Below are 23,844 nucleotides of genomic sequence, written 5' to 3'. Positions count from 1 at the left end.
CTTTTTTTTTTTTTAACTTTTATGAGTTTCTGAAATTTTTAAGTTTATTGTAATTTGTTTATTTTGAATAATTGATGCTGTAGGACTAAACAACAATCTGGCCTATTAAGATAGGGCAATGCCCTGATTTTTCACTATTGTCTGTCTTTGTAGCAGTAATATACTGCAGTGAATATTTCACCCCCTACTGGCCACGAGCCACTACTCCTCAATACTAATTCATACCTTGTGAATCACTGTGGTTAAATTCAAAAGTCACCACCAACATCTTCTCTCATATCAAGCAGTATTATGGGGTAAAGACCTAGAACAATTACTTATGCTAGCTAATACTTACGGGGAATTTAGGAAACACCTGAAAACATATCTGTTCCTGAACTACTTCGGCAACTGATTTGTACAATCTTTCCCACTTAACTGATCCCTAGAGCCACGATTCACTAGTATTAACTTGTCAGTTCCACTCAATTTGTACTATTTTTAATTATTGTAAACCGCATAGAACTTCACGGTCCTGCAGTATATAAATAGTTATTATTATTATTAACAGCTACCAGGACTTTGTTCACCTAAAAATTCCAAATATTCTAGTCTTGTCAAAGTTAGTGTTAATGGTCACATACTGGCTTTGTTTTGACTCTTGTTTTATGTCTATGGGACAAATCTTGTGACCTAAGTATTAGATCAATATGCCGCAGGTTTGAAATGAAAGACTTTTTGTTTGTTAATTAGCAATTTCTGGATCTTCTAGCCGGGGATGAAGAAGAGCATGCTGTTCTATTGTGCAATTATTTTCTATCTATGGGCAAAAGTGCCTGGCTTATAATTGGAAATGCTATTCCTGAGGTAAGATCTCTGTTTGCTGTGTAAATGTGACATGCATGCAAAACTACTTAAGTACCATATGATTTATTAGTATTTACTCTTTAGGAAATTATTATAGGAAGTGTGGATGTCTCAACACCATTAAAACTGAGCATGGCCAAGACTGAGCCATGTTCATATTTTTCCTCCTGAACCCACCTCTCCTCTTCCTCCATGCTTTGTTTCTGTGGACAACACACTCATCCTCTCTGTCTCATCAGCTCACAACCTTAGAATCATCTTTGACTCTTCTCTCTTTCTCTGCACAAATCCAACAGACAACTAAAGCCTATTGTTTCTTTCTCTGTAATATCACCAAAATCTGACTTTTCTTGTCTGAGCACACTACTAACCCTTATCCACACTTTTATCACCTAACGCTTAGATTACTGAAATTTGCTTCTCACAGATCTTCTACTAAACCACTGTTCTTCAACCGCCGGTCCGCGGACCGGTGCCGGTCCACAGGAAATTTCTGCCGGTCCGCACAGATTGACTAACTTCAATTTCCTGCTGGTCTGTGCAGGGCCAGCAAGATCGACGAGTTATTTTCAGCTGGTCCGCGCTGGGCTGGAGAGATCACGGGGAGCCTCAGACAGTGGCTTTCTCCCCTCTCTGCAGCTCTCCTTTACTTACCAGCACAGCGATTCATGAAGGCAGCCTTGGGGCTTTTGCTGAGTTGCGGCTGCCTCCGATGATGCAACTTTCTCTTTCCTCACAGGCTGCGCGACCCAACAAAGGACCCGAGGCTGCCTTCTTGAATCGCTGCGCTGGGAAGTAAGGAGAGCTGCTGGGAGGGGAGAAAGCCACTATTGGAGTCTGGGAAGCTGCTGGGCAAGGGAAAAAAGGGACAGCTGCTACTGGACCTGGAGGGAAGGAGAAGGAGAGATACTGCTGGGAGGGGAGGAAGGGAAGAGAGTTACTGCTGGACAGGAGGAGGAGAGAAGAGAGAAGGAAAAAAGGAAGGAAACAGCTGGCAGGGAGATTAGAGGAGGGGAAGGGGAGAGACAGGCATGAGAAAGTAGAGAGATTGATGATGGGAAGGGGTCAGCAGAAAAATAAGGAGAGAGGGACAACAATGGTAGATCTGGTGTAGGAGAGACAAAAATGAAGAGAGCAGTGAAGCTGGAATGAATCATGTAAAAAGGAGAGAGGGGGCGCAGGCTGGATGGAAAGGGAAGAGGGGCATAGAAAGAAGACAGATACCATATGGAAGGGGGAGAGGACAGACAGTGGATGGAAAGGGCAGATGCTGAATTGAAGAGACAGAGAGGGCAGATGCTGGAAGGAAGAGAGTGAAAAGAAGATGAAAGCAGAAACCAGAGATGACAAAAGGTAGAACAAAATAATTTTATTTCTATTTTGTGATTAGAATATATCAGATTTGAAATATATATCCTGCTAGAGCTGGTGTTAGACATAACTGGGGACTGCAAAGCCCAGGCAGTGCTTCTTTAGCTTCCAGCTGGCTTTGGGCGCTCTCTGACCAGGGGGCAGTTGTCTTTGTTGCACTCCCCTAAAACTATTCCTGTCATGTGTGACTGCAGTATTCTGTTAGCATGATATTTCTGTGTAGCATTCTGTAATAATTTGGCTTGTTCAGTTTTCTTGATAGTAGAGGGGATATATGTGAAGGGGAGGGGAGACAGGGGTTTTGTTGATCCTTGCTCTGTATTATTTGTATTTATAAAATGACAATTGTACAGAATATTGTTTCTTTTTATACCTTAATAAAATACATTCAATATAAAATCATAACTGAGGCTTGTGTGGATGGGATCAAATGATTTGCGGGGACCGAGCTCACGGAGATGGGGCGGAAATGGGGTTTTTTAATTTTAGTCCTAGTAATTTGCCGGTCCACAAAATAATTCTTTTATTTCTGCCAGTCCACGGGTGTAAAAAGGTTGAAAAACACTGCACTAAACCAGGGGTATCCAACCTTTTGGCTTCCCTGGGCCGCATTGGCTGAAAAAAAATTATCTGGGGCTGCACAAACGCTGCAGAGGAGGTAGCTGGCAAGACGGTAAATACCCAGGGGCAGCAAAGGAAAACACTGCGTCACCCTCAACCAGGGCCACACAGAATACTTCACGAGGCCGCAGGTTGTACACCCCTGCACTAAACGGTTCATAGTCATTTGCGCGTGGGACTTAGGGGCGCCGACATTTCAGTGCAGAGAAATCGGCGCAAGACTCCAGCGCGCCGCCTAAAAAGTTACTTTTAAAGAGCTCTGACGCGGGGTGTGAGTGGGTAACCACCCAAGATTACTTCATACTCTTCGCGTTGCCGTTGGCGGAGTGGGGGGGTTGGAACCCTCCATTATAGAGTAAACTTAACTTTTTCCCGATTTTTTTTTTTTTTTTTTTTTTAGGAAAAAGTTAAGTTTTCTCTAAGTTAAGTTTTCTCTATAATAAGTTTTTTTTTCATTATTTGGTGAATGGAGATGAGATTTGGATCTATCATAAAGATTCTGAGTTCAAAATGGAGTCCATGCAGTGGAGCAATTTTCAAACTGTCTGTATTAGGTCAAAGACCATGCTTATGTTTGATCCTCAAGTTTACCAATTTTCAAAGTGCACGTACACACTTAATTATGCTTTTTAATTTGCCATGTTCCCAAAATACAAATGGACACTTTTTTTTCTGCAAGTAGATTTTTGCTGGAAAACTAATATACACAAAGATTTGAAAATACAAGTTATGTGTGTGCATTTTAGGCATGATTCTATAAGCAGCACCTAAACACGCATACAATGTAGGTGCCACTCCGCACGATTGTTGATCAACCCCTAGGCACCACTTGTAGAATCATGCCTAACGGTGCCTAAATAGACTTAGGTGACAGTAGGCAGCGTGGAGATAGGTGCCGATATATTAGGCCAGGTTTTACCGGGATCTAATTTACCAGTGCCTATCTCATGCCTAGGAACACCTAAGTTTACTATGCCTATTCTCTGCCCCTGACCATGCCTACTTTTCAGATAGACGTCAAAGAGCGCCTCAATTTGGGCATTGCTAGGTGCCACTCCGAGTTCCATAATGAACTCTTAATTTTTTTTTTAAATTATCAATTAACTTCAATAGCATGGTCAATTACCACACCATTTAAGCTAATTGACATTATTTGAGATTCATGTGGATTTTAGTTAGGTGTGTTTGTGTCGCTGGGCGTCCATGATTAGGGTGCCTAGTGGTGTCTAACATAGGCATCCTTTGTAGAATCTGGCCCTTTGTTCTTTGACCTACACAGTAAGTGCTTCTCTTTGTTAAGAAAGCTGACTTTCAAATTGCCAAACTATGCATGATAATCTTGATCTTCATATTCCAGTAATTAGTTCAATAGTATAGCAAACCGTTGTTCTTGTATCAGTTTCATCATAGAACCACAGCATTCTAATAGCTATCTTGACTAGCAGAAAACTAACTTTTTCCTCCAACCTTTAACCTCATTTTGCCAACTTCTAGTCTAAAAGATCACTCATATTACCAATATGAAATATAATTTTAACTAACCATTTTCTTCCATGATTTCTGCCTCAGGGGCCAACTTCATATGTTCTCACATGGGAACAGAATCAGTACATCATCTGGAATCCTAGAAATGGCTGTTTTTATGGGCAGTATGATACTTTCTGTCCGTTGCAGAGTGTGGGTTGTTTGATTGGTATGGACAATGTAAGTATGTTTTTATGTCCATACGCAGAAAGTTTGTTGTATATGAACCCTGTTTTAATTAATTAACTACAGTATATGGGTACTAGTAAAAAATAATTGAAATCATTTTGGAGTAGAATGTTACATGAACTAATGAGGTTACTGTGTCTGTCCAGATACATATACTGTAATGTAATGTCAGTTTACGCACATCTTTTTGTAGGTAAGTCCATATTCAATTCATGTTTCAATAAGCACAATATCATAAATAGAATCCGCTATAATAAAACCCATAGCGCGCATGTGCACTTCAATCTCTGTGTTCCATGGCGGCGTGCTGTGCAGGCGAGGTGCCTGCCTTAGCCAATTTCCTGCCCCGATCTCTGACACTGGCTAACTTCCTGCCTTCTGACTACTCTGCCGCTGCCAAGACACCTCTTCTTCTCACCCCCAGACCAGCAGTAGCTGTGGTTTCATCAAGCAGCCGCGGGGCATTTGCTAGGCCGGCTCACTTCGATAATGCGAGGTGGGCCAGCCTAGAAAAAGCCCCGAGGCTGCCCGGGCTAGCGGATGCTGGACAGGGGGAGAAGGGAGAAGGGGTATTAATGGACAGGGGGGAGGTAAAAGTAAGGGGGAAAGGCTACTGCTGGATAGGAGGAGCAGTGAAGGGGTGCTGCTGGACAGGGGGAGGTAAAAGGAAGGGAGAAGGGCTACTGCTGGACAGGGGAGCAGGGAAGGGGTGCTGCTGGACATGAGGGAGGTAAAAGGAAGGGAGAAGTGCTACTGCTGGACAGGGTGGAGATAAAAGGAAGGGAGAAGGGCTACTGCTGGACAGGAGGAGCAGGGAAGTAGTGCTGCTGGACACGAGGAAGGTAAAAAGAAGGGAGAAGGGCTACTGCTGAACAGGGGGAGCAGAGAAGGGGTGCTGGACAGGGTGGAGATATAAGGAAGGGAGAAGGGCTACTGCTGGACAGGGGGGAGCAGGGAAGGGGTGCTGCTGGTCAGGGGGAGCAAAAAGCAAAGAAAGGCCTCAGCGCCCCATTGTGCTAAAAGTTTACACATCTATTCTAGCACCCGTTAATGAAACAGACTTAAACACTAGTAACAATATAAATTATCAAATAAGGAATCAAAATAGAACAGAAATTCAGTACACTAACAGGAATCTGAAAGCAGATTGCTTCGCACTTTAGTGGGACATGCAATCAGATGGCTGAACATGTTGAAAACAACCATGGGGATGATACTGGAGGGCTTTACTGAACTAGCACAAAACCAATCTCTCTTTAGATCTGTAATTCATCAAGGTGCTAACATGAGTTGATGGCATTTAACTAATTAACTTAATGGGTAGAGCAGTAGCTTGAGAATGAAGGAAGGCAAGCTTCAAATTCTACTGCTGTTCCTTTTGATCTTGGGCATCTCACTTAAGCTTCATTGCCACGTTAGCCCTTTTTATCACTAGACATACTGGTATTAGCTCCAAAGCTAATACAGCCACGGCCGGCAAAATAAAAAAAACTAACGTGGCTTTGATAAAGGGGGGGGTTAGAGTTCTATACCTACTATACCTGAAAGTAACTTGCCATGAGCTAAATCTAAAACCCATCCCCTCAAACTAATAAGATAATTTGTGCCGAAATAAAAATAAACAATTAAGATGCATGCGACATTTTTATGTTGGACTAAAATGAGGCCAGTGTAAAATGAGCCAAGGTATAACCTCAATATACAGTAACTGCCAGTTGGATTATAAAATTTTTTAATCTAACAATTGACACAAATATCCAGATACAATGTGTGTGAGCAAATTTAATGAAGTAAAAAAACCCTCAAAACCCAAAAGTCAAATTGAATATTCAAACAGGGCTGAGGGTATTATCATTGGTCAAAAACTTCATTTAAATTTTCACTCATAACTATTCTTGAAAATTTTTCTAAATTTTCTCTATTCATCTGTACCCAAATGCTTCTATAAAATTTTTAAACATTTAAAGCAGCATAAAAAATATACTGTATATCAAAGCACTTAACTCAATTCCCAATGGCGGCCTTACCATTTCACTCAATCAGCTTCTTCAGGGGAAGTGCATGAAAACGCCCTCAAAATTTATTTTCTTATGATCAGTACCTTAAAGCAAACAGAGCAATGGTGTCACTACAAATTTACCACCACCCCCTTTTACTAACGGTAAATGTTTCTACTGTGGCCCGGAGTACTAAATGCTCTGACGCTCATAGAATTCCTATGTGTGTCGCAGCTTAGTAAAAGAGGGCCTTATTTGCTTAAAAAGACTGGCTGGTGAGAGATCATACATTCTGCGTCTGCATACTGCTGCTCAAGCCTCATTCTAAACAAAATGGTGTTTGTCTATAACATAAATGCAGTCGGCAAACCAGCCAGTCAGCGAATGATTCTACTATTCACAGTCTCTGATTAGATGACCCAATGCTAATGTCAATGATTAACTGGCTTAAAGTTAAAAAAAAATTACAAAAAATTCAATGAAATTATTCAAATTCAAAAATTCTAGTCTGTAGTCAAAAAATCCACTGCTGCTCAGCTTGAAGTAATTTCTTAGTGCGATTTCCACCACACTTGTTGTTATCGATGTCAATAATCAAACATTTTGATTGATTAAAATATGGTTCTTGCTGATGCAATATGTTACCAAAGGTAACGCGGTGTTGCGTCGGGTTAAATTAGAACGGTGTTCATTTAGCCTGATGTAGTTTTACCTGGCATTTTTATTGTCATGTATAAACTCTCATATATTCTTATCACATGGTCTGTGAGAGAACAAACCTATCTGTAAGCTATAAATCTGCTGAAATGTTACTGAGGCATTGCCCTTAAAATTACATTTTCTCCCTTAGATTTGGTTTAACATTCAGAAGTATGACTCTCCTGTGAGTATAAATTTTGATGTGAAGAGACCCAAATTGTGGAAGTCTTTCTTTTCCAGAAGCTTTCCGTATCCTGGTCTTTCCAGTGTGCAGGTATAGTATGATTATGTTGACAGGAAGGAGAATTTCCATTTCCAGTAGCCAGTAACTTTCTAGAAAATCCTCTTAATATCAACACACATGTTGATTTTTCTATGAAATGTAATTATGAATATGTGGACTACTTTGTTTTTATAGAAGGAAAGGCAGTATATAGAATTGTAATAAACTTGAAACCTCCAGAGATTTCATCTATAGTAGATGAATAAAATAATGTGATTACAATAGGTGAGAGGCTATTACTCCTGAAGGACTTAGGGCTCCTTTTACGAAGCCGCGTTAGCGGCTTTACGTGCGCTAATGTGCCGGCTGCGCTAGCCGTTACCACCTCCTCTTGAGCAGGTGGTAGTTTTTCGGCTACCGTGTGGGTTAGCATGTGATAAAAAGTCACCGTGCGATAAAGCCACTAACGCAGCTTCATAAAAGGAGCCCTTAGTTTTCCAGGATATGGAACATGTATAAAATAGTGTTCATTGTTCTATACTTATAGGGGATAATTTTGATAAATTATTTTTTATGAATAAGAGTTTTTATTATTAAATATATTTATTGATTTTCAAATCATATAATCAAGAATAAACTTGTACAGAAAGCAAAATTAGTAATTCTACATAAAGCAAGAAATATTCCAATAACATTAAGATCATTTATAACTAAAATGCTCAAGTCCTCAAATTTTGGATCCAAGATTTCTTAGCGAAAACAAAAGAAAAGAATTGAACAAAATGTACACTCTTTCATTTAAAGTTAGCTAGAGGGCTGATTGCTGGGATTAATCAATAATCTTAGGGCTTATGATTTTTCTGCCTCCAATCGGGAGAGCGCTAAGAAAGAGGTCAACTGATTAGGTTCAAAGAAAACATACTTAACTGTTCGGTGATGCATTATACACTTACAAGGATGTCGTAAATAGAACGTAGCACCTAGAGATGTAACACCTGGCTTCAACATAAGAAATTCACGGTGATGCTTTTGGGTCCCTCGTGATAAATCAGGAAATAGCTGCACTTTACAACCCATAAATTCTTTCTGTCTATTTTTAAAGAATAGTTTTAACAACCAAATTTTATCAATAGAGAGAGCTACTGTTACAATAATAAGAGTTTTTATAAAATAATCTCAGGAGTTACATTTATGAAATTATGTAGTGCCAAGAGGTGTTTGCTTTTACACAACCCATATATACTTGTATTTGGAGCAGAGTTTGGGTAGAGCGCAAGCAGAAATTTGATTTACATGCATTGTTTATACACGACACAAGTACTTTATGCATGGACATTTAATCTCTGTTTCTGAGCAGATCTATATATCCACAGCTTCAATCTAGGTATGATTTCTGCAGCTTTGTCCATAATGTTTTATAAATGCATAGAGGTATCCATGTATCTTTATAAAATAGGCTAGAATAGCTGCCTATTTGGCCTTCAAACATAGACAACCTGTTGTAATATTATCTGTACTCCACACAAATATTCAAGGGAACTTTTATCAACTAAGGTGATAATTAAATATCTCAAACACTAATCACCTTAGTAAATCAAAAAATCAAAAGATCAAAAAAAAAATCTCACATGAAAAATAACAGGTTTCAAAGTGAATGCTCAGACCCACAACTGGAACTCTAATGAAAATTCAGGGAGCCAGTTATATTAGAGACCATCATAGCGTATTCACCGTCTCCACCATCTGCTGTCTTAGAACCATCGTTCTACTGGTTTCCAACATGAAACAAGATGTTATTGCATAAATATCCACTTTTACAATTTTATGGAGTACAATCTGTTACTTATCTGACATGCAGGATGGCGATACTGCTGCTCTAGCTGTTCCGGGTACATGCTTATGTTACTACTAAACTGCTGCTGTCATGCTCTCTGTAATGTCTAAATTTGATGATATTCATATATACACTAGGCTTTAAGCCAGTTACATTAAAGGGTGCTAGAATATATGTATGTCTGTCTTTCATTCTTTCTTTCTCTCTCTCTCCCCTTGGCCGCTTTCTGTCTCTCTCTTTCCTCGGCTATCAATCATCACCCCTTGCCTGTTCCACCTGTCCAGCAGTAGGCCTTCTCCCTTCCTTTTACCTCCCCCTGTCCAGCAGCACTCCTTACCTGCTCCCCCTGTCCCTCTTCCCTGCTCTCCCTGTCCAGCAGCACTCCTTCTTTTCTCCCCCTGACCCTCTTCCCTGCTCCCCCTGTCCAGCAGCACTCCTTACCTGCTCCCCCTGTCCAGCATGCGGCTCCTCTTCTTTAAAACAGCCTACCAGCTATAACGAACCTCGCAGGCCGCTCTGAGGCACGGTTGACATGGCCACTGTATGGTTGGGGTTTTTTTAACTGTCTCTCTGTCTTTTTAATTGGCTACTGTATATGTGCCTTTTTCTTTCATCTATCTCCTTGGCTGTTGTTTGGTTGTTTGTATTTTTTTATTCTCTGTCTCCTTGCCCGCTGTGTCTCTTTTTTGCTGTCTGTCTATCTCCTTAGTCGCTGTTTGTTTTTGTTTTTTTGCTGATTGTCTACTTGGTCGCTGTCAGTCTGTCTGTCTCATTGGCTGCTGTATGTCTTTTTTGCAGTCTAACTCCTTGGCCACTGTACGTCTGTATGTATTTTTTTCCTGAATTTATCCTTGGCCATTGTATTTTTTATTTTTTTCCGTTTGTCTCCTTGGCTGTTTGTATTTTTGTTTTTTGCTGTCTCCTTGCCCACTGTCTCTCTGTCTGTCTACTTGGACGCTGTATGTAAGTATGTCTGTATTTTTTGTTGTTGTCTGTCTCCTTGGCTGCTGTATGTCTGTTTGTCATTTGTTTCCTATGTCTCTCTCTCTCCTTAGTGTTTTGTTATTTTTTTCAATCTGTCTCTTTAGCCCCCTGTCCTTCTGTGAGTGTCTGTGTGTCTCTCTCTCCTTGTCCTCTGTGTTTTGTGATTTTTTTCAATCTGTCTCTTTAGCACACTGTCCTTCTGTGAGTGTCTGTGTGTCTCTGTCCTTGTCCACTGTTGTTTGTTTGTTTTTTTAAATCTCTGTTTAGCTCCTGATCCCCTCTGTTTCCATGGCAACCCTGCTCGCGGATCTCAGTGTAGGGCCGTTTTGTAGGGCCGAGTCTGGCGGCACCGTGTAGGGCGGAAGCAGGAGGCGGGGCCTCAGCACCGGCCAGGCGGCTCGCACCGCCGGCCCCCAGGAGCTCGAGGCCGGCAGCGGACATGCCTGACGTGCCATGGTGCAGGAGGAACAGAGATTGGTGGCTATTTTGAAAGCAGCGGTGCAAGGTGGAGAGCAGGTGGTGACGTAAAACGCGCGCATGCGCACTCGTGTTTCCGCGACGGATCAGGGAACACGACTTTTGAGTGCGCATGCGCGGCCTAGCATTTTATTATATTAGATATATATATAGTAAGTTTAAAAGTATATGAAACTGGATTAATAAGCAGGAGTTGTTAATTGGTGAAGGAAGGAAATCTGTCTACTTGAACTCTAAAATTGAGTTGTAGCCCATATGAAAAGTTCATATAGAAGGTAGGCAGATAATTCAGTGCTGAGGAGTAAATGAAGAAGGCTCATTGATACTTTTCTTTCAAAATTGTGGCATCTGTATGATAGAAGTCTTTGGATTGGCTTATCTATGGAAGGAAGGACCTGAATTTGCTTCCTGAATCAACTGGAGAGGAGGGGTGTTAAATAATTTATCTACCTCTATAGGAAAGAAGAGTTTTCAAAACATTTGTTTTAATTTTCAATATAATCCCCTGAGTTCCAAACCCTTTATCCACTTTTCCTGCAATGACTTTAGCCCCTATGAAAAGAATTCTTGTTTGACCTTCAAACCAGGACGTTACAGCTTCCTTGACGTCTTCATCATTTGAAAATCACTGTCCACAGAGAGATTTCTTCAAAACTCGGAACAGGAAATTTAATCTGAAGGAGCCAGGTCAGGACTGGGTGGATGGTTCAGTTGCTGAAAGCCACATTCTCGAATGGAAGCCTGTGATTGTCGTGACATGTGCACTGGTGCATTGTCTTGAAGAAGCAGCATGCCTGCTGCGAGTTTTCCTCATCTTTTCTCCTTGAAAGACTCCCACAAAATGATCACTGTGCTGGTGTAACTGTCCTCGGTTATGATTGTCTTGTGTGGCATGAATACCAGAAGCAAATGGTCTTTCTACCATACCATATTGTTTCTTATACCCTGCAAATGTCAACTGGGAATCATTGTAGCTTACATAAGATTAAAAAGATTAGCAACATAGACATTATGAATCATAACGAGACTATAATGAAAACAGATACGTTTTCAGCACCTTCCTAAATTGAAGATAGGAGGAGGTCTGACATAAGCAGTTCAGAAGGCAGTTCCAAATTTGGGGGCCTTGAAACTCTAAGATGGAGTTGAAGAGTGATTTCGTCCGATGCATTGGTCCTCAATTAAACAGCTTTGTGGACTATTGTTACTTATGGGTGAAGTTGGGAAGAGGTTTTAGCTTGGTCCTACTTGGTTTGCACGAAGGGCCCTTTGGCGTGGCCTTTCGGCAGGATCCACTGATGGTACAGGCCCAACTGACACGCAGCCCTTTAAAGGGTTGCTTAATCAGGCATAGGAGATAGGTGGGGCCTCAGTTCAGCTGTGAATCCTCAGATGGAGAGAGGAGGGACAATCAGCAGGCTCCCTTCCTCCTCTCTCTGCTGGAATCAGAATGACCGGTGGGGTTTTTTTCAAACAGAATTTAAAGGGCTGCTTGATGGGGCCTCAGTTCAGCTGAGCATCCTGAAAAGACACCCCAGAAGACAGTTGCTATGACTTTGCTTGCAGATTTTTCTGTCTTAAACATTTTTGGGGTGGGGGATGATTTGTGCTTCCAGTGCATTGATTCCATTTTGGACTCAGGATCTCTGTGATAGACCTAAGTCTAATCTCTAGTCACCAAATGATGAAAAAAATTCAATTGGTCTTCATGGATCATCTCCAAGTTCTCCTGACAGCACTAGAACCTCGTAGTCTTCTGACATGGCATCAGCATTCTTGAAACCCATCTTGCACTAACCTTAGACATGCCCAACCTTTCATGAATTATTTTCCAAACTGTAGCTGCCAAGATACCCATTTCTTCAGCTATTTTTTAAAACCTTAATTTATCTGTCTGACAAAATTAAATCCTTGACTTTCTTGCACATTTCTGTGGAAGTTGTTTCCATAGCCATCCAGTGAGGGTCACCTTCAATGGATTCTTTACCTAACTTAAACTGCTTGCTCCAAAATTTTACTTTGTAGAATGATGGAGCAGACTCACCATAAACTGCAGTCATGTGTTTATGGATCTCCTTTGGCTTTTTCCCTTCTTTTGTGAGAGATATTGTCACTGAACAGGGCTCCAAATCTAGCATAGTAACATAGTAGATGACGGCAGATAAAGACCCGAATGGTCCATCCAATCTGCTCAACCTGATTCAATTTAAATTTTTTTATTTTTTCTTCTTAGCTATTTCTGGGCAAGAATCCAAAGCTTTACCCGGTACTGTGCTTGGGTTCCAACTGCCGAAATCTCTGTTAAGACTTACTCCAGCCGATCTATAACCTCCCAGCCATTGAAGCCCTCCCCAGCCCATCCTCCACCAAACGGCCATATACAGACACTGGCCAGTGCCTTAGTTCAATATTTAATATTATTTTCTGATTCTAAATCCTCTGTGTTCATCCCACGCTTCTTTGAACTCAGTCACAGTTTTACTCTCCACCACCTCTCTCGGGAGCGCATTCCAGGCATCCACCACCCTCTCCATAAAGTAGAATTTCCTAACATTGCCCCTGAATCTACCACCCCTCAACCTCAAATTATGTCCTCTGGTTTTACCATTTTCCTTTCTCTGGAAAAGATTTTGTTCTACATTAATACCCTTCAAGTATTTGAACGTCTGAATCATATCTCCCCAGTCTCTCCTTTCCTCTAGGGTATACATATTCAGGGCTTCCAGTCTCTCCTCATACGTCTTCTGGTGCAAGCCTCCTATCATTTTCGTCGCACTCCTCTGGACCGCCTCAAGTCTTCTTACGTCCTTCACCAGATACGGTCTCCAAAACTGAACAAAATACTCCAAGTGGGGCCTTACCAATGACCTGTACATGGGCATCAACACCTTCTTCCTTCTACTGACTACGCCTCTCTTTATACAGCCCAGCATCCTTCTGGCAGAAGTCACTGCCTTATCACACTGTTTTTTCACCTTTAGATCTTCGGACACTATCACACCAAGGTCCCTCTCCCCGTCCGTGCAAATCAGCTTCTCTCCTCCCAGTATATACAGTTCCTTCCGATTATTAATCCCCAAATGCATTACTCTGCATTTCTTTGCATTGAATTTTAGTTGCCAGGCATTAGACCATTCCTCTAACTTTTGCAGATCCTTTTTCATATTTTCCACTCCCTCTTCGGTGTCTACTCTGTTACAAATCTTGGTATCATCTGCAAAAAGGCACACTTTTCCTTCTAACCCTTCAGCAATGTCACTCACAAACATATTGAACAGGATCGGCCCCAGCACCGAACCCTGAGGGACTCCACTACTCACCTTTCCTTCCTTCGAGCGACTTCCATTAACCACCACCCTCTGGCGTCTGTCCGACAGCCAGTTTCTAATCCAGTTCACCACTTTGGGTCCTAACTTGAGCCCTTCAAATTTGTTCAACAGCCTCCTATGAGGAACTGTATCAAAGGCTTTGCTGAAATCTAAGTAAATTACATCTAGCATATGTCCTCGATCCAGCTCTCTGGTCACCCAATCAAAAAATTCAATCAGGTTCGTTTGGCACGATTTACCTTTTGTAAAGCCATGTTGCCTCGGATCCTGTAACCCATTAGATTCAAGGAAGTACACTATCCTTTCTTTCAGCAACACTTCCATTATTTTTCTAACAACTGAAGTGAGGCTCACCGGCCTGTAGTTTCCTGCTTCATCCCTGTGACCACTTTTGTGAATAGGGACCACATCCACTCTCCTCCAATCCCCAGGAATCACTCCCGTCTCGAGAGATTTGTTGAACAAGACTTTAATAGGATTCGCCAGAACCTCTCTGAGCTCCCTTAGTATCCTGGGATGGATCCCGTCTGGTCCCATCGCTTTGTCCACCTTCAGTTTTTCAAGTTGCTCATAAACACTCTCCTCCGTGAACTCCATTTTCTCGTGTAACTTTGCCAGACAATCTCGGTCCTTCTCCAGGATTTTCTTCTATGAACATAGAACAGACGTATTTGTTTAGCACATTTGCTTTCTCCTCATCACTCTCCACATATTAGTTCCCAGCATCTTTTAGCCTAGCAATTCCATTTTTCATCTTCCTCCTTTCACTAATATATCTGAAAAAATTTTTGTCTCCCATTTTTAGACATTTGTTCTTCTGCCTGTGCTTTCACCAGACGTATCTCTCTCTTGGCTTCTTTCAGATTCACCTTGTAGTCCTTTCTGCACTCCTCTTCTTGGGTTTTTTTATATTTCACGAACGCCAACTCTTTCGCCTTTATTTTCTCCGCCACTAGTTTGGAGAACAATATCGGCTTCCTTTTTCTCTTGTTTTTATTGATTTTCTTCACATAAAGGTCCGTAGCCATTTTTATCGCTCCTTTCAGCTGTCTTTCCACTTCTCTTATGTCCTCCCATCCTAACAGCTCTTTCTTCAGGTACTTTCTCATTGCATTAAAGTCTGTACATTTGAAATCTAGGACTTTAAGTATCATGCGGCCGCTCTCCACTTTAGCCGTTATATCAAACCAAACCGTTTGATGATCGCTACTTCCCAGGTGAGCACCCACTCGAACATTAGGGATACTCTCTCCATTTGTGAGGACCAGATCCAATATCGCTTTTTCCCTTGTGGGTTCCGTCACCATTTGTCAGAGCAGAGCCTCTTGAAAGGCATCCACAATCTCCCTACTTCTTTCTGATTCCGCAGACAAAACATTCCAGTCCGCATCTGGCAGGTTAAAATCTCCCAACAGCAGCACCTCCTCTTTCCTTCCAAACTTTTGTATATCCACAATCAGATCCTTATCAATTTGCTGCGACTGAGTCGGAGGTCTGTAGACTACACCCACGTAGATAGAAGTTCCATCTTCTCTTTTCAGAGCGATCCATATCGCTTCTTCCTCTCCCCAGGTCCCTTGCATTTCGGTTGCTTGGATATTGATCTTTACATAGAGAGCTACTCCTCCATCTTTTTGACCATCTCGGTCCTTCCTAAAAAGATTATATCCCGGTATGTTTGCATCCCATGTGATTCACTGAACCATGTCTCTGTGATAGCGACAATATCTAGATCTGCCTCTAACATCAGGGCTTGCAGATCATGAACTTTGTTGCTTAGACTGCGAGCATTTGTGGTCATCGCTTTCCAGCTATTTTTCAGCGATAATCTCCTTTTTTGTATGGATTTTTGTTTCGTTTCACTTTCCATTGCAATACTAAGAAATGAGTTGCTGATATTGTTTATGTTGCAATCTTTACTACTATCACATCTTTTCTTTTGCCGGAGGTGGTCTCTATAATTGTCCTTCATACATACACCACCCCCACCTTCTAGTTTAAATGCCTAGAAACATATTGTCTAAATTTCTCTGCAAGGTTTCTTTTTCCTGCTGTAGTAATATGTAGCCCATTAGTGCAATATAGCTTCTTGTCCTTCCATGTATTTCCCCATCCTCCTATGTACCTGAAGCCTTCTTGATGACACCAGTTTCTTACTTGATTCACACAAGGATTCTTCTGACATCCTGCCTCTTGGAATATTAGACTCGCACTGAGCTGCAACTGTGCATGAATAACCTTGAGACATGTCACAACATGCACAGACTTATTTCAACATGCTTGCTATTTTCTCTCATACTCAGGTAAACTATTGAACAACCTTCGTACTACAGAGGCAGCATTCATAGCCAGTGAAGGGAAGGAATCATAGTCACAGTAATGATGCTCAGTGGTTGGATTTAGGGCTCATGATTAAACAGTACTAAAAAGAGCATTCATGGCCCTTATTCAAGGACAATTGCTGAAATAATTGGATTAAATGTATGTATGGGGGGACAGGTAGGGGGACAGAGAATCTCTGGGTAATTGTGAATGAAGGCTTATGGTGCCAATTTCCATTCTGATTAAGCTAGAGACTCAAAGGACCAGGAAGAAACCACTATGTCAGAAAAGTACAACTTTCCCAACATTGTTCTGAAGTGACTTACCTAGTTCTTAGGAAAGCTATCGCTCATCCCTAGAAATAAGCAATGCGAAATAGATCTACCTTTTGGTATGTGCTGAGTAATTGTGGCCAAACCAGGCCACTATTGGAGGCAGGATGCTGGACTCGGTGGCCCTTGGTCCGATTCAGCCTTGTTTATCTTAATCTAAAGCTTAAGAATGGATTAATTCCTGACTTCTGTATTCTAACTATAAAGAAATAAAGCACACCCCCTCTTAATAATATCTGATTTGAATTTATTCTTTTTTTCCACTTCTGTTTAGAAATCATACTTTATTTCTTTTTGTTAGCCTGAAGAATTAATTTATCATCCTACAGATAAGGCTGCTACTGCAGAACTTCAGGACAGGTAACAAAAAGAGACAGGGCCTGATTCTGTATATCACACTTAAAAAATCGGTACTGACTAGTGCAATGCAAAGCGTAATTCTACAAGGTGTGTGTACTAGTGCTGCCCAATTCAGGGAAAAATATTTCGATTCAATTCAGCCTATTGAATCGATTTTTCAATTTGATTTTCCTGCCTAATTGGGTGGTTTTTTCCAAACATCCTAGTGGGTTTATTTTATAGCCTCTTCACCCCCCTTTGCCCTCTCCTACCAACACTGGCGCTGTGGTGTAAACAAAATAAACAAACAAAAAATACTTTTCCTCTCTCTATTAAATCCTAGCTCACATTCGAGGTCTAATACCAGCTCTGGCAGGATACAAATTTCAAATCTGACACATTTTAATCACAAAACAGAAAATAAAATTATTTTTTCTACCTTTTGTTTGGTCATTTTTCAAATCATTTTGGTTCCAGGCTCTGCAACAAACGTCTTCTGATAACTCGCTTGCCAGGGTCTCTTGCCCATTTGTCATTTTCTTCTTTCTCCGTGGTAACCATCCATCTTTGTCCTCCCCTTCTCTCCCCTGGAGGTCTGGCATCTTTCCTTTTTTCGTCTCTATTCCCGTAGCTGCAGTGATGGACCCCACCATCCCTAGGATCCACCAGCTCTCCTTTTCTCAACTACCCTTTCATTCAGCATCTCTCTTCCTTCCCCACCAGCTCTCCCTTTCTGTTTTTAACTAACCTCCTATCCAGTATCTCTATCCCCCTAAATCCCATTGTCCACCATCTCTCTCCCTCTCCTGTTTTTAGATCCATTATTTTTGTATCCCTCCCATCTCCTCTCTCCATGATCTCCCCCAAGTCCATCTCCCCCTCCACCATCCATCTTCCCTCCTCCACCAAGTTCACTTCTCCCATCCATCTTCTCTCCATCTCCAGTCCACCAACTCCCCCAAGTCTATCTCCCCTCTCCCCCATCTACCTTTAATCTGACGTTACAACATGTTGCCAGTGGTGATAGTAATTTAGAGATCCACTCCTACCACCACTCCTTGTGTCTTCTATCCTTTGTGGCCCACCCTCAATGAAAACTTCCTGTTTCCACTTGGGTGGCCAAATGGAGTAGTGGCAGTGTAGTGAATCGCCTTCGTTACCGCCACTTTTGCCTGGCCGGGGAGGAGAGAGCCTTGCTGCCGCCAATCTGCACGCTGAGACCCATTCAGGCTTTTCCTCTGTCACCGGAGTCCTTGCTTCTGATGTAACTTCTGGTTTTGCAAAGCCGGAAGATACATTAGATGGAAGGAGTCTGGTAGCAGAGGGAGAGCCCAAACGGGTCTCTAGCAAGGGGGCCGACGAATCGGTAAGTTCGATTTTTTTTTTTTTTTTTCAAAAACAAAATCGATTCTCCCAAAGTGAATCGGTGAATCGATGCGAATCGGGCAACACTAGTGTGAACCTTTTTATAGAATTGTGCTTAGTGCCAGTGCATGACATATAACTTAGGTGCAGGCATTTAGGCTAGGTAAAAACCAGGCCTACTCTCCGGGGTATGGCGGTATACAAAAATTAAGTTGTTATTATTATTATAATAAATGCCTGCACATAAATTATGCATGCATTGGAATTATTTTATTACAATGCGCCTAAATTTTAGGAATGCCTCAGGTCATGCCTCCTTTTAAAATTCACACACTGCAATTGGCGCATACTTTTTACAGAATCGTGCTTTCCAAGTTGTGCATGTAACTTTTAATTAGTCCCAATTAGCAAGGTGTTAATTGCCAGATTTCAGTACCAATTAGGAATTATTCAATTAAGTTGTGTGAGTACATTGTGTTGTACGCGCACAACTTTAGATACCATATATAGAATTTAGGGGACAGTTTCTTTCAAAATGTAGCAACTTTTTCCCCACATACAAAGATGTATTCAACCTAACAGTTAATCATGTTCTATGCAGAATTGAAAAGATATTGAAGGAAAAAATCATGGACTGGAGGTCAAGACATCCAACTCGATGGAACAGATATTGTACCTCCACACTTCGACATTTCTTGCCCCTTCTCGAGCAAAACCAAGGAAAAGATGTAGGAGATGATCACCAAGCAGAGCTGCAGAAACAACTAGGAGATTACAGGGTAAGAGAACATTACCTGAACTCGATTTCATCTTTGCAATACTAGCCTTGCATCAGAAAAAATATCCAGGTATGTAGAGGTCAAGGAGGATTAGTTTAGAAAGGACAAATATTATGTTCAAGGAAAAATGTTAGAGGAAAAGGTGAATAGTGAGACTACTAGAGGTCAAGTATCTGAAAAGGCAGTAATAAAATTGACAGAAAATCATTTGCTAACAGAATTACCATGCACTATGCCATGGGGCCTACGGGAATACAGTGAGCCCTGCCGCAGATAGCAGGAACTAACACCATTAGCCCATACTAACTAATCGTAAATGCCCCCCACCACCACTTCAAGGTACTACACAAGTGAACAGAAAGGAACCAGCAAAATATAACAGGACAGTTTAAACTGGGAGTATTTTTAACTGGGAACCGAGCTAAGGCGGGAATATTTTTAACTGGGAACCGAGGTAAGGCAGGAGTTTAGTTTTTTGTTTGATTGGTTGTTTGGCGGGGTGGGTGGGTTGGGGGGGTAGAGGTCTTTTTATTAGAAGCTCAAGTCAATATTAGAAAGAAAAGGCAACTGCTAGTTTTGAATGGTTTGGATCTATACTCTATAAAGCTTAAAGGAATTATATCTACCATCCATTTGCCAATGAAATAGTTGCCCTTAATAGGGCAATGTTCCTTCTAAGAGTTTGTATGAGCAAAAACATTTTTTCACGAGCAAAGTACTGAGTTGTGAGCTAAAATTTTCCATTGCATTACGCTGATGGTATTATACACACTGTAACATTACAAATTAAGAATTACAAAAATAAATTACAAAATGGAAAATAGAATGATTTTTATTGAAAGGACCTAAAATATTTTTCAGTTAGCTCTCAGAGGCCAACACTGACCTGAAAAAGATGGTTTTGGTCTCTGACAGTTGGTCAAAAATGTATTAAAATTAGTCCAATGAAAATATATAATCTTAATTCTATTTTATATTTTTATTTATTAGCCTTTATAAACACGGGTACAAAAATAAAATTATTTTTCTACCTTTATTTTCTGGCCAGTCACTTCTTTGGTTTCTGCTTTCCTCCATCTTACATCTCTTTCCAGGATTTTTCTCTCCTCCTTTTCCTTCCAACTTTCTTCAATTTATTTTTTTCTACCTCTATGTCCAGATTTAACTAATTCTTAGTATCTTGTTTTAGTTCTCTCTTTTTTATGGTCTACCAGCAGCTTTCCATCTCTTTCCCTCACCCTGGCTCTCCTATTATACTTCCCTTATTCCTAGTCTTTCACTAACTCTACCCTCTTTCTCTCCCCCTTCTATATAGTGTTTGCCCCCCATATCTGTCCTTTTTTCTCCTTCCATCATTATCTCCCTCCTTTATATGTCTCTCCCCAAATATCTGTTCATTTTTCTCTTCCCTTCTATCCAGCATCTACCCCTTCTACAGAATGTCTGCTCCTCATCCTTTTCATCCAGTGTTATTACACTCTATCTCCCTCCATCAGTATCTCCCTCCTCTCTTTTCCCTTCCATAGTCTGCTCCCTCTCCCCTTTCATTTTCCTCCTGTCTCTCCCCTCTTCCATCCAAGTTTGTCTCCCTCCTGTACAGCTTATTCCCCCTTTTCTTTCCAGTATCTCCCCATCAATATTTCTATCCTCTTTGTATCTCTCCCCTTCCATGTCTGCCCTCTCCCCCCTGCTCTATCTAGAATCTATCTTCCCACTTCTATACAAAATCTACCCCCTCTCTCTCCCACCACCCCATTTCCACCAGCTTCTGCCCCTTCTTTCTCCTCCCATCCCACTTCAACAAGTATCTACCCCTCTTCTCCCACCCCTTTTCCACCAGCATCTGCCCCCTCTCTCCCAAAACCACATCCACCAGCATCTGCCCCCTCTCTCCCACCAAAACCACATCCACTAACGCCTGCCATCTCTCTCCCCTAACCCAAATCCACCAGCATCTGCTCTCTCCCTCACCTTATATCCACCAGCATTTGCCTCCTAGCATCCCCACCGCTGCTTTCCTGAAGCAGCAGTGGCTGTAAACTGAAACAAACTGGCTGCCAACCTTCCCATACATATCCACATCTGCCTACTTTGCCCCAGAAGAAATGATGTCAGAAAGGGTGGACTGGCAGCCACGGGTATGTATGAGAAAGTCTCACAATTAAATTGCGGACGGGCAGACGAGATGGGACATTTGGCCTTTAGCTGCTGTCATGTTTCTATAACAGAGACTTTGTCTAAATTCAAGAGGGCCTGGGATCTCTCAGAGAGATAATGGTTACTACAGATGGGCAGACTAGATGGGCCATTTGGCCTTTATCTGCCGTCATGTTTCTATGTTCTAAATATCTTCCCATTTTGTAATCAATTGTCTTAAAGATGATCACACAGTCAAATGGGTATAAATGGGTGCTTGATATGAAAAGCTAAGAATTCTAAGATATCATAATGCTGTGTTCTAACCACAATGCCTTTAAGAAAGTTAGGAATTTATTTTAATGTTAGTAAATGCAGCTCCTATGTTGTTTACAATTTACCTTAAAAAATAAGCATTCAAGCAGCAGCCTAAATGCATTTGAGAACATATGAAGAAGCATTCACTGTTATAATTTCTTCCCCCCCAGTTTTCTGGATTTCCTATTCACATGGCATTTTCTGACATTAGACCTCTCGTAGAGGCGGTGTACAGCACTGGAGTCCATAACACAGAAGTTCCCAATGTGGAGTTTGCTTTGGCAGTGTATGTTTGTGCTTATCCAAAAAACATACTTTCTGTATGGATATATGTAGCATCACTTATTCGTAATAGATAAACTTGTAAAATTAGAACATGGCTCTGTAGAAACCAAAACAGTACATTGAAATGTCTGATGTATGTATTAATGAAAAGTATCATGTCCAGTTAATATAATTTTAAATTTGGCTAGATTAGTTTCAAGGGCTTTAATCAGCTAGTTTCTTTTCTCTAAACTGTATGCAATAAATTGGTATAATGGCTGTGTTAGTCTACTTGTATACCTAAATATAAAGGTCAACAAACAAAAATGTGATATAATTTTGTAGAACTTAAGCACAATTTGTTTACAGATATTCATTTCTACTTATTGTCAAAGGCCTTTATAGTAAAACTATTTTCCATCTTATTTTTGTACTATTGTAAATGCTTATTTAGGAAAACTCACCAATTAATGTCTACTAATCATGTTTAAAATGTATTTTTGTATTTGTCCATTAGTGACAGGTAGTTTATAGGAAGTTTGATAATATCACAGAGTATATTCTCAGTAATTTCAGTCTGATAGATGAAGATTAATTTATCATATTTTGCAAATAGAAATATTTGTTCTGAATTACTGTAGCAATATTTAATTTGAACTGTATATATTACATTGTTAAATTATGTATCTTGTAAATCCTGACTTCTAAATACTTTGATGATAATTCTTAAATCATGCATAAACAAATTTTAAAGCAAAATACAGATTAATTTTTAACTTTTTCTTGCAATGTAATAGCCCTTTTCTTTCAAAATTGTTTGTTCATGTGTCTGTGCATGTCAGTTTTTTAAAAGTATCTATACATGTAAAAAAAATACCATTTATATGTGTAGATTGGATATACATGTAAATAGCAATTTCAGAAAGTTGTTCTGAATAAATTTATTTGATGTTATACTAGAAAGAAATTCAAGTGATGTATTTAATTTTAAATGTTTTATTATTTGTACACTTGTTGCAAGATTAAAAAATGAATAAAGAATTAAAAAAAAAAAAAGAAAGTTGTTCTTTACATGTTGAGAAATCTCTGTGATGCAGAAATTTCAAGAGGTTATGTAGTGGACATGGTTTGGGCAGCCCAAAATATTATGGTGCTTATTTTCAAAGCATATGACTGTTTCAAAATGTCCAATGGACATCCAAGTTCCCATTTTGCAAATACGAAAAAGGGAAGTCCAACACTGCAGTATGCCCCAATAGCAAGGGGTGTATTTTAGGTAGGACTAGCGCAAGACAAAAATCTGGACAACCAGCAGTGATTACTGAACATGAAGAAAACCTCCAAGTCTAAAAAAGAAGGACATCCTAAGTTAGACCTGCTTCAGTCATGTTTAGGTTACAAAAAGGTGCTCTGATTGAACAGCTGACCACTGCCAAGATTAAGGCGTGATACCTCCTTAATCCTCCAGTGGTTTCTGTCCCCCCTCGCTGTCCTCTGAAAGTGAAACTGAAAGGAGATACCAGGCTCTATACCTAAATATGTAAGCCACCTGAAAGCTATTGAAGTAGTGTACGTCAGGTACAGTAGATATTTTTCTAATTGTATCTTCACTGAGAAAGATGTGGAGGAGTTATCAATGCCAGAAATGGTATTCAATTCTAATGAATTAGAGAAACTCAAACAAATCTTGGTAACACTGGAAGATGTAATGGGTCAGTTTGACAAACTGAACAGTAGCAAATTGCCTGGAACGGATGGTATACATCCCAGAGTGCTAATAGAATTGAAAAATGAACTTGCAGAGCTTTGTTAGCAATTTGTAATTTTTCTAAAAGAGTTCCAGAGGTGATCCAGGAAATTATAGACCAGTGATTTTTACATTGGTGCTGGGCAAA

General features: G+C 40.6%; 1 protein-coding gene across 2 annotated transcripts in view; it reads left to right on the top strand.

The window, feature by feature from the left end:
- Positions 1–22,972, top strand: part of CC2D2A (coiled-coil and C2 domain containing 2A) — a 190,976-nt gene extending 168,004 nt beyond the window's left edge. Inside the window, exons 31-36 of one of the 2 annotated variants that reach the window (XM_033948896.1) lie at positions 733–846; positions 4,408–4,542; positions 7,399–7,521; positions 17,050–17,108; positions 19,054–19,231; positions 21,856–22,972. In XM_033948896.1, the coding sequence (XP_033804787.1) occupies positions 733–846; positions 4,408–4,542; positions 7,399–7,521; positions 17,050–17,108; positions 19,054–19,231; positions 21,856–22,044 (798 nt within the window). In that variant the 3' untranslated portion in view covers positions 22,045–22,972. Of the gene's footprint in view, positions 1–732; positions 847–4,407; positions 4,543–7,398; positions 7,522–17,049; positions 17,109–19,053; positions 19,232–21,855 lie in introns of those variants that run through there. The other variant, XM_033948903.1, reaches the window with a different exon arrangement.
- The last annotated feature ends 872 nt before the right edge of the window (positions 22,973–23,844 follow it).

Source organism: Geotrypetes seraphini, chromosome 1 (genome assembly GCF_902459505.1).
Source record: "Geotrypetes seraphini chromosome 1, aGeoSer1.1, whole genome shotgun sequence".
NCBI classification, from domain to species: Eukaryota; Metazoa; Chordata; class Amphibia; order Gymnophiona; family Dermophiidae; genus Geotrypetes; species Geotrypetes seraphini.
Note: the sequence above shows the minus strand (reverse complement) of the source record. Positions and strands in the feature narration are given on the sequence as shown.